A 15,853-nucleotide genomic window follows, 5' to 3' on the forward strand; every position below is an offset into this window, starting at 1 on the left:
TGGGGAAGGGGGACAAAAAATCAGCTGTGTGGATTCAAGACGGTGAGCCAATTCCCATCTGGAAACAAGAGCTGTCACACCTGGAAGCCTTTGGCAGACTTGGAAGTGTGTTTATTTACAAGGTGACTCGGTTATTGTGTTCTTGTCACATGAGACTAAACAATAACAGTTTTCACGTACACCATAAAGGCAAGATGTCAAGAGGTCAGCTCATGACAGATTGGAGGCTTCTACAAAGAGCTAAACGACATGTGCAGTGTTCGATCAAACAGTAGTAAGTCTGTCATGTCAGCGTTTTGCCTCTGACAAGATGAATTATTGTTGTCCTTTTTTTTTTACTGCTGTGCAAAGATGTGCTTTTACTTTGTAGTGCTTAAAACGTAAAACTTAAGGTTCTCTTCCAATTAAGTGTTAAAAACTTCAGTAAGGTTTTAAGCTGTCACTTCAGAAAGAATCATGCCAAAAACAACAGAGATCCGTTTAGATGATGCTCACAAAGCAGGAGATGGATTTACAAATTTATGACAGCGTTGTGTCAAGATCTATAGTGAGAAGTAGCATCAAGAAATTCAAAGAGTCACACAGTAAAGAACAAGCCTGGCAGAGATGTGTCTAAAAACCCCAGAACAACTGCCAAAATGCTAGTTAACGATTTAGTCAAGTCAGGGATAGTGGTCTCAAGGAAGTTAATCACTAGAACTTTGTGCAGGAATGGACTGTGAGTTCACAGACCAAGAAAAACTTCTCTTCACTGCAGAAGAAACAACTTCAAGTCAGACCTAAATATACCAGGAACAACCTGGAGAAAGATACTAGAAGTGGGTCCTTGGATCAAATAAGACTAAACTGCTTGTTTGACTAAAGAGACAGTGTTTATGTTTGGATTACGACGAGAGAGGCGTGAAACACAGAAGTGGTGGTATTGTGTTGTAGGGACGTTTAAGTGCATCTCAAAGTGGAAGGAATCATAAAGAAAGAATATGTGACTACTCTCATGGAGGGAGGCTGATAATTCTGTCTTCAACTGTATGAAGATTGTCTTCAACTTCCTCATCCACAACCAGATGGCTGTCCCTCCGTGAGCCTGGTCCCGCCTGAGGTTTCTTCCTGTTAAAAGGGAGTTTTTCCTTCCCACTGTCACCAAGTGCTTGCTCAAATGGGGTCATCTGATTGTTGAGGTTTTTGCTGTATAATGTCTTTACTTTAACATAAAAGTGCTATATAAAAAATTGAATTGAACTGAATTATAGTTATATATGAATAAACACAAAGTAGATGTAGTAGCTCCTAGTTTTCGTCAAGAAAATAGATGCTGATGGATTATTTATAATAATTTCACATTACACTTTATAAGAGTTGTTGCTGCTTTGGCAAAATTTGAGATGTACATAGGAAATTGATAGGGTTTCCCCAAAATGAACAAGAACTAGAGCGTAGGAATAGTCAAAGAGTTGCATTTAAATTTTATATTTGGATGTTGTGGGTTAAATCAAATTGCACAGTGCCAGAGTAGGAATGAATAGTGTCTTTGTGCAGCAGATGGGACACAATGACACTGCACTACAACAGTACAGTTTTCATCAGCTTTCAGGTACGGGACTTGAGTACACATTATTACAACAATATTCAGACAAGAGGGACTGCATTGGGGAATCCGTTGCTGTTTGAAAAGGGATGTTTGAGAGGTGGCACGGCCTTTCGTTTTGTAAACTGTTACAGGTTGAATTTACTCTACGGGAAGAATGGGCAGTCAAAACACTGATATACTTGACCAGGTCGGTCCACTCAGCAGGAGTGGTGCTGCAGAAGTGCTACTTTCAATCAATGCTCCTCATTGTTGGCTTGCAAAAAACTTCAAAAGCACTTGGACTGCACTCTCAAGAGCCTTTCCCACCACCGCGGCTCCCACACCGAAGCCAGTGCTTCGTTCTCGATACCTGCACTGTGTGTTACATCCAAAGTGACTAACAAATGTTACAGTTTAACATGAATGCGACTGACGTTCACGTCATGCTCTTCCTGTTTTTTTGTGTAGTAATTAGATACAAACAGAAGAGCAACACAACTTTATCCAAACAATAAAGAGACAGATGGACATTCTTTTCAACTTTGGCTGCAAGTTCCAACCACTGGATGCTGAGGTCCGGGCTAGCTGGAAACTATGCAAAGAGCATGGCCTTAAAACTCCATATGAGGCCATCGCCTAATTCTCGAGACGCATCTGGTTAACAAGGCTGTCCTTTGTGAAGGCCTCTACAATTAACAGAGGAAAGGAGGCAAAGATTAAAGGGTCATGTTCAGGGAAGATGTAATTATAACTGACATTTCCCATTTTGAATCGAAGTCAGGATGAGCGTCCGTGGGTGCGGGTTTGGAGTAGCTGAATCAGCCACCTCCCCATGCACAAGGTTGTGGTGATGAAATGGGATTAGTGACTAGATTACTGTTTGGCCAGCTTCTTTACAAAATAGCTCTGTCTGAGCAGGGAGACAGATGAAGGACTTCAGGAGATCCATCGCTCAGGTCAGCTGAGGAAGACCCCCAAATTCAAACAGGAAATACTCTTTCAACACAAGGCAATAACAACTCCACACAGTTTACATTACACTGACCTGTCTGCAGAGTTCTGTGGGAGACTGGAAGCAGTTACATGTAAAAGCTGGAAAAACCATCACTTTCTCTCCCGTGAGAAGAGCTCATAATGAGTCACATGTTTTGATTACGAAGCAATTTAGAACCAGATAGGAGAGCTGCAGATACCTACTCAAGAAAGTCGGTGATGTACTTGCGACTGCACTTGGACCACGACCAAGGGTTGGTATCGTAGTTAAGTGTAGGAGCCATGACGTGATACTGGTGCTTTATCCCTGCCTCCCGGCACTTGGGGTTGTCATCATGAGGCATGTTGAACCTGGTGCAGAACAAAAAAAAGGGGGGAATTTAGAGATTGTGAGGGTTATCATCCGATTATTAGATATGCCATAGTAAAAAGGATAAATGTCTAAGATCGACTCTCAGTCATTTGTAGCAGGGGTTCACAACCAGCCCACAGATCCGGTAATATCTTTGAGTTATTCCTCACACTTTGCACTTCTCCTCTACTGGTCTGTTTGTTTTCCACTTCCAAATACATGCACATCCTTATTTGTATTATTTGCTAAATATTTAGAGAGTAAAATCCTTTCAAGAGTTTCAAGAAAACTCCAACTGGCCAGTAGGTGGTGCAACATTGTCTTAAAAAAAATGTCACACCCCATCTATCATTATCTATTGGCTTCAACATCGAGAACAACATGCTAGTGAGATCTACCTCCAGCTTAGAGGTCAAAGCTCACCATCTCACATTCTCAAAGGGCTTAATGCTTAGAAAAAGCTGGGGGTAATAGCACCTCACACATCAGTTGCTCTCACAGACAGGAGAACAAGACTGATGTGTACACAATCTTACCAATAAAGCTGCAATAACATTGTCACAAACATTTGCTGAGATAATACTATTTCCTGTATTTTCTGCAAGTCCAAAAATCAGTTAACCAGCTAATTGTTTGAGCATTTGTCTTTAGCGATCAAGCAGTGAGACGGGAGTCTTTGCAAAAGAATAACTGTACGTAATGAGGCATGGAAGCTGCAAACTAATGAATTCATCCAGGCTGTCTGTAGCTGGCAGTCTCATAGAGCAGGTTTTCTTGATCATGTCCAGAACAGTGCAGCCCAGCATAGATGTCCTGTTTTGTACTGCGGTTTGGCGCATTACCCATAAATACATGCACGCATGAGTACACATGTATTTATACACACAGGATCCCATGCAGCTGTATGATGTCTTGAGATGTTTACGCCAGGATGTGGGGCAGTGCTGTGCTCTGGGCTGGAGCTGAGGGTCAATCCATACCACCACACAAACAAGATCTAGCATGGCTGGCATGAAGCCCACCCTACGGGAGACGGAGGGCCCGAGGGCAAACACCCAGGAAATAATTAAGCCTCTGGCACAGTAATAAGCTCTGCACACAAACCAAGCCGTTGGATAATACTCACAACATCAAAACTGAATCAACTGGTACTATGCAAAAGATTTTTTGTCACTTATGATGTAAAAAAAAAAGTAAATAGAATTGAGTTTCACAAAAAAAAGGAGAGAAAACATAAAACTGGATATGTTGCGTCAAATAAGTCAGATCAGAAGGATACAAATGAGAATACAACCTTAAAATCCTGAGATGAGAGCCTTTTAGTGTAATGAGGTTATAAATCAGGCAGTTTTGTGGCTAGATCAATGGAGGAACCAATTTCAGTGATTTACATGCATCCGAAACCACTCACTTCAAGCTCTTAACAAAATAACTGCATCACTCTGTGCACATCACTGTCCCCGCGCCACTCTGCCACCCTATTTGATGGATCTTCAGCACTGAAAAAAGTATTTCTTTGATTAAAATCCTTTGAAAAGCACTTCAAGATAGGCAGGGCTCACTGTCTGTGAACTACACATCTTAGCTGCTCTGAATGTACTTGTCCACGAGAAGAAACCATCTTTAACAATCCCAGAGATTTTATCCCATTGGCTTTCTGATTTGTTTTGTTTTTTGTGTGCACTTTACACACTTGATATACTTTTTTTGCAAAATGTCAGGAAGATTTATTTTTGATCTGGGACATGTGAAGACAGACAAATGTTTTAAGTCCTCATACATGTCACCTTTGAGGAGCTATCAAGTGACGCCACGCCACCTAAAAATCCCTGTGCTGCCTAGTAGTGATCGCACATTCTCGCAGTTATCTGAGAAAGGCCTCCCAGCCATTAGTATAAGTCTCTGATTAATCTGCAGTGCTCTTGAGTGGGTCCCATTACCTGACACTGGCTTTCTCAGAGCGCCAAACACTCATGAGAGCTCACGCCTGCAAACACAGTGATTCGCCATGCCAAGAGACAGAGCCAAGTGGGCTTCCAGCTGCTTGAACTTTAGCATAAACAGATCCACATGAGACTCGAAGTAAAAAGGGCAGGGTGTAAGCTTGGTCCATCTGCTGCTCCTCTGGTCCAGTCTCTCCACTGGAAAAATGTGTGACCGTGGCAGAGGAACTAGAAAAAAATATCTCTCATTCTTAACTATTACCTCACAGGCTCACACTGACAGTGCGCCTTTTTACTACCCAGATGGAGAGAAGCAGAAGAGAAAAAAAAACCAAAGACAGAGGCCTTGTCTTTATCCAAAAGTAAGCTCTCTGTTTTAAATCACCTGGAGCGTTTGTAAGAATGAGAAGGTAATGACTTATTTATCATAATTTCGCCACAAATGGATGTTTGGAATAAACATCGCTTCATACGAGAGATAAAGTCATGTGTTTTGATTCAGTCATTTGAAGACAGATTATGCGTACGAGTCTTTCTTCACTCCACACATGTGGCAGTATTTGCTTGTTGTGAAAACACTCTCTGGCGCAAAGGCATGTTGTGATAACCCCGCTATTACCCGCTCGAAGGCGAGCCGCACATGATGGCGATGTGACATCTCCAGTTTGTTTTACCTGTCTTTGGCGCTGAGGAGTCGGGGGTGGGGGGTGGGGGGGGTGGAAGGCTTTCCAGGTACTAAATACAATATTTAGCTTTGTACTTGCTCCTTGTACCATTTCCAAGAAAATCTTTGTTGTTGTTCATCAATGCCAGGTCCAATTATTATTAGGATTTTTGAGGGTTTTTTCTGGCATTCACATAAAGTTGTGTCTTTGAGCTTATAGCTATCGAGGTAAAGCTCGGACACATGGAGGGTTGACGTCCTGAGCTCTATAGTAAGGCATTGTAGGCTGGCATGTTATTAAAAGTCAAGGTTTTTTTTCTTTATTATGTTTTGCACCTGTGTCTGCTGCACTCTGTGTCTCTTGATAAGAGGGCTTTTGTAGTCGAGCTTGGCTTTGAGTGGTGACATACGTCCTATGTGTGTGTGTGTGTGAGTTATGGGGGTGGTGGTGGGGCAACAGGTTTAGAACTGCAACTTACACATGGCCCAGCTCATGAGCGATGGTGAAGGATGCACTAATTCCATTTTCCTCACTAATGGAGCAGCTCCGGTACGGGTCGCACATGGTTCCCAGCTCAGCAAGCCCTACAGGGTCAACACACACCAATACGCACACACAGGAAAACACACAGATCCGCATAAACATCTACAAGCCAAGTGTGTCTGGGGGAAAAATAGTTGCTTGAGCGTTTGAGAAGATTAAAGGCATCAAAACTTCTGTTTCCTAAGAGAGATTAGCACTGCCACAGTCTCCCTCCTCCCAGGTCTACCACTCTGTTCTGTCACGATAATATTATTAGCTGACAGCTTGCCATAAACTCATTACAGCACAGTTCATGAGCTGTGGTCAGTGGAGTGGAAAGTTCACTGTAAAAGAACTTAACGTGCAGATATTTTTGCATGAAAAGCCAAAATATTACCTAATGTGTCACATTTGTCTTTAGCGCGGCAGATGTCTTCCCTGTGAAAAAGAAAAAACACCATCCTGTAAATCCCTTCTGAAAAGGGCAGCGTGCTCGAGCGACTTGCTTTCGAAAAGGAGGTGAGGGGTGGGGTGGGAAAGGCAGATACCTGGTTATGAGGAGCGCAGTGTCGTGGTGAGAAGGATGGCTGTCGTCCTGGACGTTGTGGCTCTGCTGCCAGACACAGAAGTTGTGCAGAGTGGTGGCAGCGTTGAAGCTCACAGTGGGACCTTCCTGTTTTGGGTGAAACAGCAGTGGGGTTACGACCAACAAACTGGGCTTACATACAGTAACCTTTTTTAATAATGGTGGTAAAGACATATTAGAACATCAGGTTCTTTAATGTGTGAGTCTTATGTTTGTGTTCATTATGATTATAATGTTTGGACTAAAGATTTAGGTGCTGGATTTTTGGAAAACAAGGACATACATTGGTAATTTTTCAGTGACATCTTGCAACCTACAACGGCCTTATGTTCTTTCCTGTGGTCCTTTCAATAACAGAGGTAGTGAGGAAAATCTCACCGTGACCAAACTAAACAAAGAAAATCCCTAGGCAAATGCCTACTTATTCAAAAACTGATAACAGAGCATTTCATTTGCAGGTGGCTAGCAGCCTTAATACATTATGATTTGTATTCTACATAAGCCCGACAAGAAAGACAGCTTCCTTTCAAAGAGGCCCCACAGAGAAAAAAAAGCCAAGCCAAAGACACCTGCAATGACGTCAACCACGCGCAGATGACCTGCGTACACGTAGCATTCAAGACCCCGTACTCACCTGTTCATTGTGGATGATGACAAGCTTGACAATCTTGATGCTGATGAGGTTTCCTATGCTGGGGTCCCTGTACACTGCTGCTACCTGTAACAAAGACAAAACACACAGACAAAAAAAAATGCAAACTTCCACTAACCTGAGTCAGAGCAGAGCTAGAGTCATGTATTAGTTAAAGTTCTTGGAATGGGAACACACAGTCAAGGCTCTTTTAGCTAAGCTCTATTTTGGTTTAATCAAAATAGCAGCACCTCACCAAAGTCAAAAGAAAGCACAGAGTGCCTCCTCGAGGGTAAGTTTAATCAACAGAGTATTTAAACCAATTACAACCCCCCCACCCAGAAGACCATAGAAAAGGAAAAAGAAAAGAAAGAAACTGGACCTGGCTACAAATGTGAAGCAGCCCCTCTGTGGGGACAGCAAAATATTCCAACTCTTTTCCCCTCTGCTACTCTTGCGTTTCTCGTGCACCCGTGTCACAGTCAGCCAGCGGTGCCCCGAAACAGGGTACGGCCTCATGACAGGAACTTATTAGTTACTATAAACAGCTACCTCATCGTAACATAGAGGGAAGCAAACGTAGCCCAGGCTTGCCCGGGTTGAGTAATAAAACGAGACTGTCTTTGTATGCACGTCATCCAACGGTGACACATGACCCCGCTCATTAGACTCTCACCTCCAGTTTATGCTCTCATGCGATCAGTTTAACGGCCAGAAGCGAGGGGGGACGACACCATAAATTACTGCAAAATGCATTCAGGAGCAAATATTAAACAGTAAAGGTTTTTTTAGGACTTCTTAGAATTTATATTTTGCTACATGTGCAACATTTTTTTACATGGTTAAAAGCTACCTTCTTAAAATAACAGTAAGACAGTAAGACATCAGGGGTCATATCTATACAGTTTATCGGCGTGACCAATAGAAAATAATATGGTAAGTTTGGATAAATTTTTGCAAAAGTAGAGCAAATGTAACCATTTGAAAGAGGACAGGGGGGAAAAAGCATGCATTTGTGTATGGCTGCCCCCTGGTCTGCAGACATAAACATGATTTGCTGTCGAAACTGGCCTATGCAACACTCACTATACTCCAGCAACCTTTAAGGACACTCCACTGACAATCATTACTCCTCTGCAAGTAAATGAGTGTTTCAAACATTTTGCCTGTGATGGTGTAGAGAGACAGCAGATACTAGACTCAGTTGAATTAATAACCCGTCCTGAGTTGAGACGTTTTACTACCCAGTCCATCACAGTGTCACTGGCTTAATTACCAGCCTTCTTTTTGATTGATTGAATCTTTATTTTGAACATGTTGAAAAAGTATAAAAAAAAATAGAATTAAAAGAGACAAATGAACAAAGCAAACAAAAGGAAAACGAGCAACCACAACTCCAAATAACGTCCATGTTCAAAAAGGAGCAGGAAGAAGCATAAGCTTATTTAATCCCACCCCTTTTCCACTATCTAGTATCAATAGACTACAGAAATACCTCCTTGCAATTACATTATATGTTACGTGTAAATTTATTTTTTTTTAATATATACACATATATGTTTCTATCTATCCATACATACGTATATACACACATACGCACATATACACATTTTCAATAACCCCATTAACACCTCAAGGATACACAACCTACAATTATATATATATATATATGTATATATATATATATATATATATATATATATATATATATATATATATATATATATATATATATATATATATACCCATACCAACAAACCCGTGCATGCGCACACACATGAAAATATTAGACAAGAACACCCTATCAAATCTCTACCTTTTCCCTGTACCCTGTAAAAACCATATCCTTAAACCGCTTTTTAAACTGCGCCATGCTTGGACATTGCTTCATATCTTTACTTAGTCTGTTCCACAGCTTCACTCCACACACAGAGATGCAAAAACTTTTTAATGTTGTACGGATAGGAGGATGTTTTAAATTTAATTCCCCCCTCAAATTGTATCCCCGTTCCCTTTTAGAAAACATTTTTAGAATATTGTCAGGAAGCAGGTTATTTATTGCTTTATATATAATTTGTGCTGTGAGAAAATGAACCAGATCTGTGAATTTTAGAATTTTTGATTTTAAGAATAGTGGATTTGTATGATCTCTGTAACCAGTTTTATGGATTATCCTTATGGCCCTTTTTTGTAATATAAAGATTGATGATAGCGAACATTTGTAAGTATTGCCCCAAACCTCTGCACAGTAATTCAAATACGGTGCAATCAGGGAACAATAGAGAATGTGGAGTGATTTGTGGTCCAGAATGTGTTTTACTTTACTCAAGATTGAGACACTTCTTGAAATTTTGTTATGTATATGATTTATATGAGACTTCCAGTTTAATTTATCATCTATAATCACACCAAGAAACTTATGTTCAAGTACTCTTTCAATTTCCACACCATCTACATGAATCTGCACTTGTGCATTTCTAAGGGAATTCCCAAATAAGATAATTTTAGTTTTACTTAGATTTAGCGATAGTTTGTTCTTGTTAAACCATTTTTTAATTTTGCACATTTCTGAAGTAATTGTATCCAGCAGCTCCTTTAGATTCCCCCCAGAACAAAAAATATTTGTGTCATCTGCAAATAATACAAATTTTAATATATCAGATGCCTTACAAATATCATTTATATAAATAATAAATAATTTTGGACCCAGTACAGAGCCTTGTGGAACACCACAAGCAATGTCCAAGCATGATGAGGAATGGACACCCAGCTTCACAAATTGTTTCCGGTCACTTAAATAATTTTTCACCCATTGCAGTACAACCCCCCTAATCCCATACCGTTCCAGTTTATTAATTAATATGTCATGATTGATTGTGTCGAATGCTTTCTTGAGATCCAGAAATACTCCAGCTGCATACTGTTTCTGATCTATAGCATTCGTAATCTCCTCAATTGATTCGATTAATGCCAGAGATGTTGATCTTTTTGATCTGAATCCATATTGACTGTCAGAGAGTAATTTATATTTATCTAAGAATTTGTCTAATCGTTTATTAAACAGGTTTTCTAGGATTTTGGAGAATTGTGGTAGTAAAGAAACAGGCCTGTAATTTGTGAAGTGGCGTCTATCCCCGGTTTCATACAGCGGCACAACTTTAGCTATTTTCATTTTGTTTGGCACTTTTCCCGTCTGAAATGATAAGTTGCAAATATATATTAGAGGTCCTACAATTCCTTCAATGACCTTCTTGACGATTTTCATGTCAATATCATTACAATCAGTAGATGTTTTATATTTACACATGTGTACAATGTCAATTATTTCTTTTTCCTCCACTGATGTGAGGAACATTGAGTTAGGGTTCCTATCAATCAGGTTTTCACTACAGTCTACTGATGGCAGTGACTCAGGAATTTGTTCTGCCAGTTTTGGTCCAATATTTACAAAATAATGATTAAAGCTGTTGACCTTATCAGCAGTGTTTTCCATAATATTGCCATTATCGATAAAGTATTGTGGATAACTTTGTTGTCCAGAATTATTTTTAATGATACCGTTTAAAACATCCCATATTCCTTTCATATTATGTTTATTGTTGTTCAATATTTTACTATAATACTCCTTTCTACACGTATAATATTGGTCAACTTATTTTTGTATTTTTTATATTTATTTTCAGCATCTTTTGTTCTTTGTTTTAGGTATTCCCTATAGAGTGTATTTTTCTTTTTACATGCATTTTGTAAACCCTTAGTGAGCCATGGTCTATCTGAATATTTGTGCTTTCTGTTGTATTTTATTGTTGGACAGTTTTTATCGTACAACTCCATGAATATTCTTAAAATGAATATTCTTCTTTCACAGTCAAAAGTAGGACTTATAAAGTGGTCAAGGTGCTGGACAGGCTAACAGGGTTTGTTTGGCATATGCAGAAGCATGCTGAGGTTACATCGGAGTTAATGACCAAAAATGCCAAACAGTAAAATCTAAGACTAGAAAAACACAGCCCTGGACTTGACTGCAGTTTCCACTGGGCAATTGCTTTAATAGTGGAAAGAAATATATCACAGAGTACGTGGTGTATATATCAGAACTTAAATTTTTTAAAGTGTTGTCATATGTGGCGTATTCACTGAAAAAGCTTCTGAATACTACTGTGACCAAAATATCAGATTGCTCTTTATTTCTGTTGCATTCATTTCAGCAGAGTTTATCATTTTAAAAAAGGTTCAATAGCACGAGTGTCATTGATTTAATGTTAAAATCTGACCCTCATGATGGAGACGATCATCATAAGAAGTTTCTTATCTGAAGTTGTTTATTTTTTGCTGTAAAGTTTTGGTCATTTTCTAGAGATCTTTCACAATTAAAAAAAGACGATGCATGTTTTCAATGTAAATGTCCACAAAACCACATTAAATTCAATACAGCTCTGCTGTAGATTTGGCATCTATTAAATTAGATCCATCTAGTGGAAAGGTTAATGTTTGTAAGTGTATTCCATCCAGCCTAATTTTGATCTAGTTTGAGACGCTTATTTACACATGGGGAAACAACACGCTGAGCATACAGCCAAAGAACATGGCCACATAGAGTTAAACATTGCTTGGAAAAAAATATGCATTTAGCTCGTCTCTAGCAACCGAGCAACCTACATTTCATTCAAGTTTAACTGACTATTCTATAAGTCTACAAGTCTCAAGTTTAAACAATTCAATGACTTGTGAAATCTGCTGTGAACAACAGCATGGCTAACACTGAGACGTTTGTCATGTTCTTTCACTAAGTTTTTGCTACTTTTCAGTATTTTAAATGAACCTCTAAATCGTTCAATTATTGATGTTTGGTTAAATTGGTTTAACAGCTGATTTTAAAACCCTTCTCCTCACATACAAGGTCTTGAGTAACTAACCCCATCATATGTTAAAGACCTTTTAGTAGCATGTAATCCCAACAGGAAGGCAATGCCAGCAAACAATACTGAGCAAAAACACATTTAAACACTGAAAAAAATGAGAAACATTATTTTACTTACTACTGACATGATTGTTAGAATGTAGTGCTCTAGGTTGCGTCCATGGTGACGCACCATTTTGGCATCTGCTGTCACCATCAGCTCAACGTAGCGAGGATAGGACAGGAAACGCTTGCGCCTGCGTGGCGATCTCGGGTGTGGGCCGGTGGAGTTGTTCTCGAGCACGCGTTGGTGCTCTACTGTGGCTCTGAGAGATTCTAGCTCCTCTCTCATGGTCCCTCTCATCTCTGAAGAGGCTGGCTTCTTCAAGTTCTCTGTTTAAGAAAGAAAATAATTTTAATGTGGCAATTAGCCTTTTTTTTAATGGACTACTTAACGTCATAAAGGTGTTTCATAAGAGAGCAAGCTACATCTACAGTTCAGTGCATGTTCTGGCGCAGCTTAGTTCCAATCACATAACTAGGCTTCTGTTGCAGACACCTGCCATAAACCGTCTCATTCAAGTGTTCAGGAAAGCAGTTGAACCCAGAGACACAGAGTCACTGGTGAGCTTTGAGCCTGTGTTTTATCTCAGGCAATCTGGATTCTCCTGTCTCAAACGAAGCCACACAAACTAAGAAATCCCTTAACAGCACTTTACTGAGTCACAGAGACTAGGCTCAGTTTACGCCATGCAGAGGCGTAAAAATCCTATATTCCGCTCTGGATACCCCAGTCATTGTATTATTTTGGTAAATTGTTACAATCGTGGTGAAAGGAACACATTAACACTCAAACAGTTCCATTCATACGCCGCCTCCAACAGCAGCCTCAGACCCAGAATGACAGCCATACACAGTGCACACTCAAATGGCTCACTTCTCTCAGCTGAAGCGCACGTGTTGTGCTGGCTACAAACGGTAGATTCCATCATCATGACAGAGTGAAGTTAAAAGAGGAACACAGAGGCAGAGACACAGACCGATTGCCTATATTATTAGAGGCAAGGCAAGAAAAACTTGCTGTACTTAAAAATGAAGTAGCGTTGATTGCACATTAATAAGAACCCTGGAGTTCTGAATAAAAACAGAGTGGAAAAAACAGCAAGAGGTTTCCCAGTCACACCACAGGAATAATCCAAATCACAAAAAAGGGTTGAGTTTGTTTTCTGCAATATCCCCAGATTCTCCTGACTGAAAATGACAACCAATGGAGGGCCAGATAAACTGCACGTATCAGCTATGAACATCAAAATGCTTAAGCAGTCAATCAGCACTGTATAACTTTACACTGCATTTTGTGAGAAGTCCAGGACCGAAGCGTGCAGGTCGATCATTGTGCTCTTCTGATTTCCACTGTTGCTTTGGCGCACATCCGTGATATAGTGTAAGAAAGCTTGCTTAAAGCAGTTTCACCTGTCGCCCTGCCGAGGAAAGATTGATTTAACGTATGCCAGGCGGGCGGAAAAGAACGATCAAAGAGAAGATTCATGAATGTAGTGCAGGAGGACATGCAGAGGGTTGGTGTGACAGAAGAAGTGGGATTGGGTGAGATGGAAATAAATGATCTGCTGTGGCCACCTCTAAAAGGACCAGCTGAAAGAAGAAAAAGAAGAAAAATATCAGGAGCCACTGATGAAATAGCTAAGAATTGACAATGAAAGATTTCACTGTCAATTTCCTATTTTGTCAAAACTCAAATTGCTGTAATTTTTAATAAATGTTTGTACATATAGGTGTAGTATTTTTCTTTTGCCTCCATTAAACCAAGCCGCAAAAGGGACACAATGTAGCAAAAGTTGCTAAAAAAAAATTACACCGACTATGTAATTACTTTAAGTAAGACCACTAGTGCTTACGATCCAAGCATAGTTTGGAATCCGTCATCCTCCTCAACTTTGGATAACCCGATTACAGTGAAGACTTCCATTGTGTTTTGTAAACTCAATCTTTCCAGACAGTCACACAGAGACAGATTGTGTGTAACTGTTAGATTAGGGAAAAAAAGAGAAAGGAAAACTCATTCAGTGCTCCGTGAGTATTCAAGCGATGCCCCCAGTGGGCACACGAGGCGAAGCGTGACTCCCTGGCACAATGGCCCACAGCTCTTGCCGCCGTGAGGCCCAACCCCATGCCAGAACCAGCATCCAAGCCAGCGCCAAGCCGGTCTGTGCCTGTGCACGCAGCCCGGGCAGCTGGGCCAGCACGGAGCTTTGTATTTTCCAGGGAAAGAAAAGTCTCAAAGGCCAAAACCCACCGCACTAAACCCCTTAAACAGACTCATCGCTGCAGACAGTCCGACATCAAAGGGATTATCAAAGCACAGAGGAGTATCTCTCCATCCTCAGAAATTGGTGTTAAGACTCAGAGTAAGCAAGTGTGTGATGGAAAAAAAAGAGGAGGAGGTGAAAATATTGCCTTCTGCTATAATAGCCTTTGAATCAGTGCAGATTAGCCACACACAACCTTCCCAAATCGCCTTAGGTTGAAATCCCCCTCTCGCTAGGTAGTGAGCTGCTACTTACACCATGAGAAGACAGGGGTGACTGACCCACTGTATGCACAGAGGCATTACATCACTCACTGGGCACTGGAAAAATCAGCCACAGAAGGTCTTTATATCTCTGTGCTCTGCATGTTGGAATTTACTATCAACAAAAAGAACCTGATAGATATTATTTCTTTTCAAACTTGGAATATAAACTCGAACTTCAGAGGTTTCTCATGATCGGGAGCATTATTAAAAAGGGGCCCTGCATGGCATGAGTGTAGGCATTTCCAACTTATAATCTAGTCGATTCCAATGTACACACAGCTAAATTGTACCAACAGAACACACTCACTTCTATGTTCCAACACCTAATTGACTCGGGATGTGTAAATCTTTATATCACTGTGCCAAAACACAATCAAAACAATGAACATTACCCTGTTTGTGTATTCACTCAATGCCATGAATAATTGCAGACAAAATATCCCATACACACAATGACTGAACTCTTTTAAACATATCTAGACATTTTGATTGGGTTTGAACTGCCACATATGTTAACAGTTAAGCATTTATTTACATTAATCCATAAACATTAAAGTGTGGAAATATTTTACTGTTACATATACTTTTAGTCTGAGTCCATCTATGTATGCCAGCCTGTCCAAAAGGATCTCAATGGGATTTTAACATAGAGCTGCTCTTTCATGACAAATGCCAAGAACCAACAAATACGTAGTTGAACTAATAACCATTGTTTTACAGTGTTTTGCTGGCCTTCTGAGAGTTGTCATCTTAGGCTACACATTAAACCAGGGGTGGGCAATTCCAGGCCCTGAGGGCCGGTGTCCTGCAGGTTTTAGAGCTCACCTTGGGTCAACACACCTGAATCACATGATTAGTTCATTACCAGGCCTCTGGAGAACTGCAGGAGCTAATTTAGCCATTTAAATCAGCTGTGTTGGTTCAAGGACACATTTAAAGTACACTTTCCAATCAGTACAGGTAGTGCCTGCTACTTAAAACAATCAGACAGCGTGGTTATTGGAATACAAGTTAAGAGGGGAAAAACTTTGAAACCACCGCAGACAGGGGCACAATTAAGTGTAATTCTGCGGCTAGACAGTGGAGAAGTAAGGCAGCTAA

General features: G+C 40.3%; 1 protein-coding gene across 1 annotated transcript in view; it reads right to left on the reverse strand.

The window, feature by feature from the left end:
• LOC146569971 (A disintegrin and metalloproteinase with thrombospondin motifs 20) overlaps positions 1 to 15,853 on the reverse strand; it is a 78,286-nt gene that overhangs the window by 50,251 nt on the left and 12,182 nt on the right. The window contains exons 4-9 of the mRNA XM_085282700.1: positions 12,299 to 12,552; positions 7,263 to 7,346; positions 6,591 to 6,715; positions 6,440 to 6,480; positions 5,999 to 6,104; positions 2,765 to 2,911 (exon numbers count right to left, since the gene is read on the reverse strand). Of these exons, the coding sequence (XP_085138826.1) occupies positions 2,765 to 2,911; positions 5,999 to 6,104; positions 6,440 to 6,480; positions 6,591 to 6,715; positions 7,263 to 7,346; positions 12,299 to 12,552 (757 nt within the window). The remainder of the gene's footprint in view (positions 1 to 2,764; positions 2,912 to 5,998; positions 6,105 to 6,439; positions 6,481 to 6,590; positions 6,716 to 7,262; positions 7,347 to 12,298; positions 12,553 to 15,853) is intronic.

This window comes from Mchenga conophoros, linkage group LG7, assembly GCF_057382185.1.
Source record: "Mchenga conophoros isolate Kocher_MC1m ecotype Shallow Benthic linkage group LG7, M_conophoros_male_GT1.1, whole genome shotgun sequence".
NCBI lineage: Eukaryota > Metazoa > Chordata > Actinopteri > Cichliformes > Cichlidae > Mchenga > Mchenga conophoros.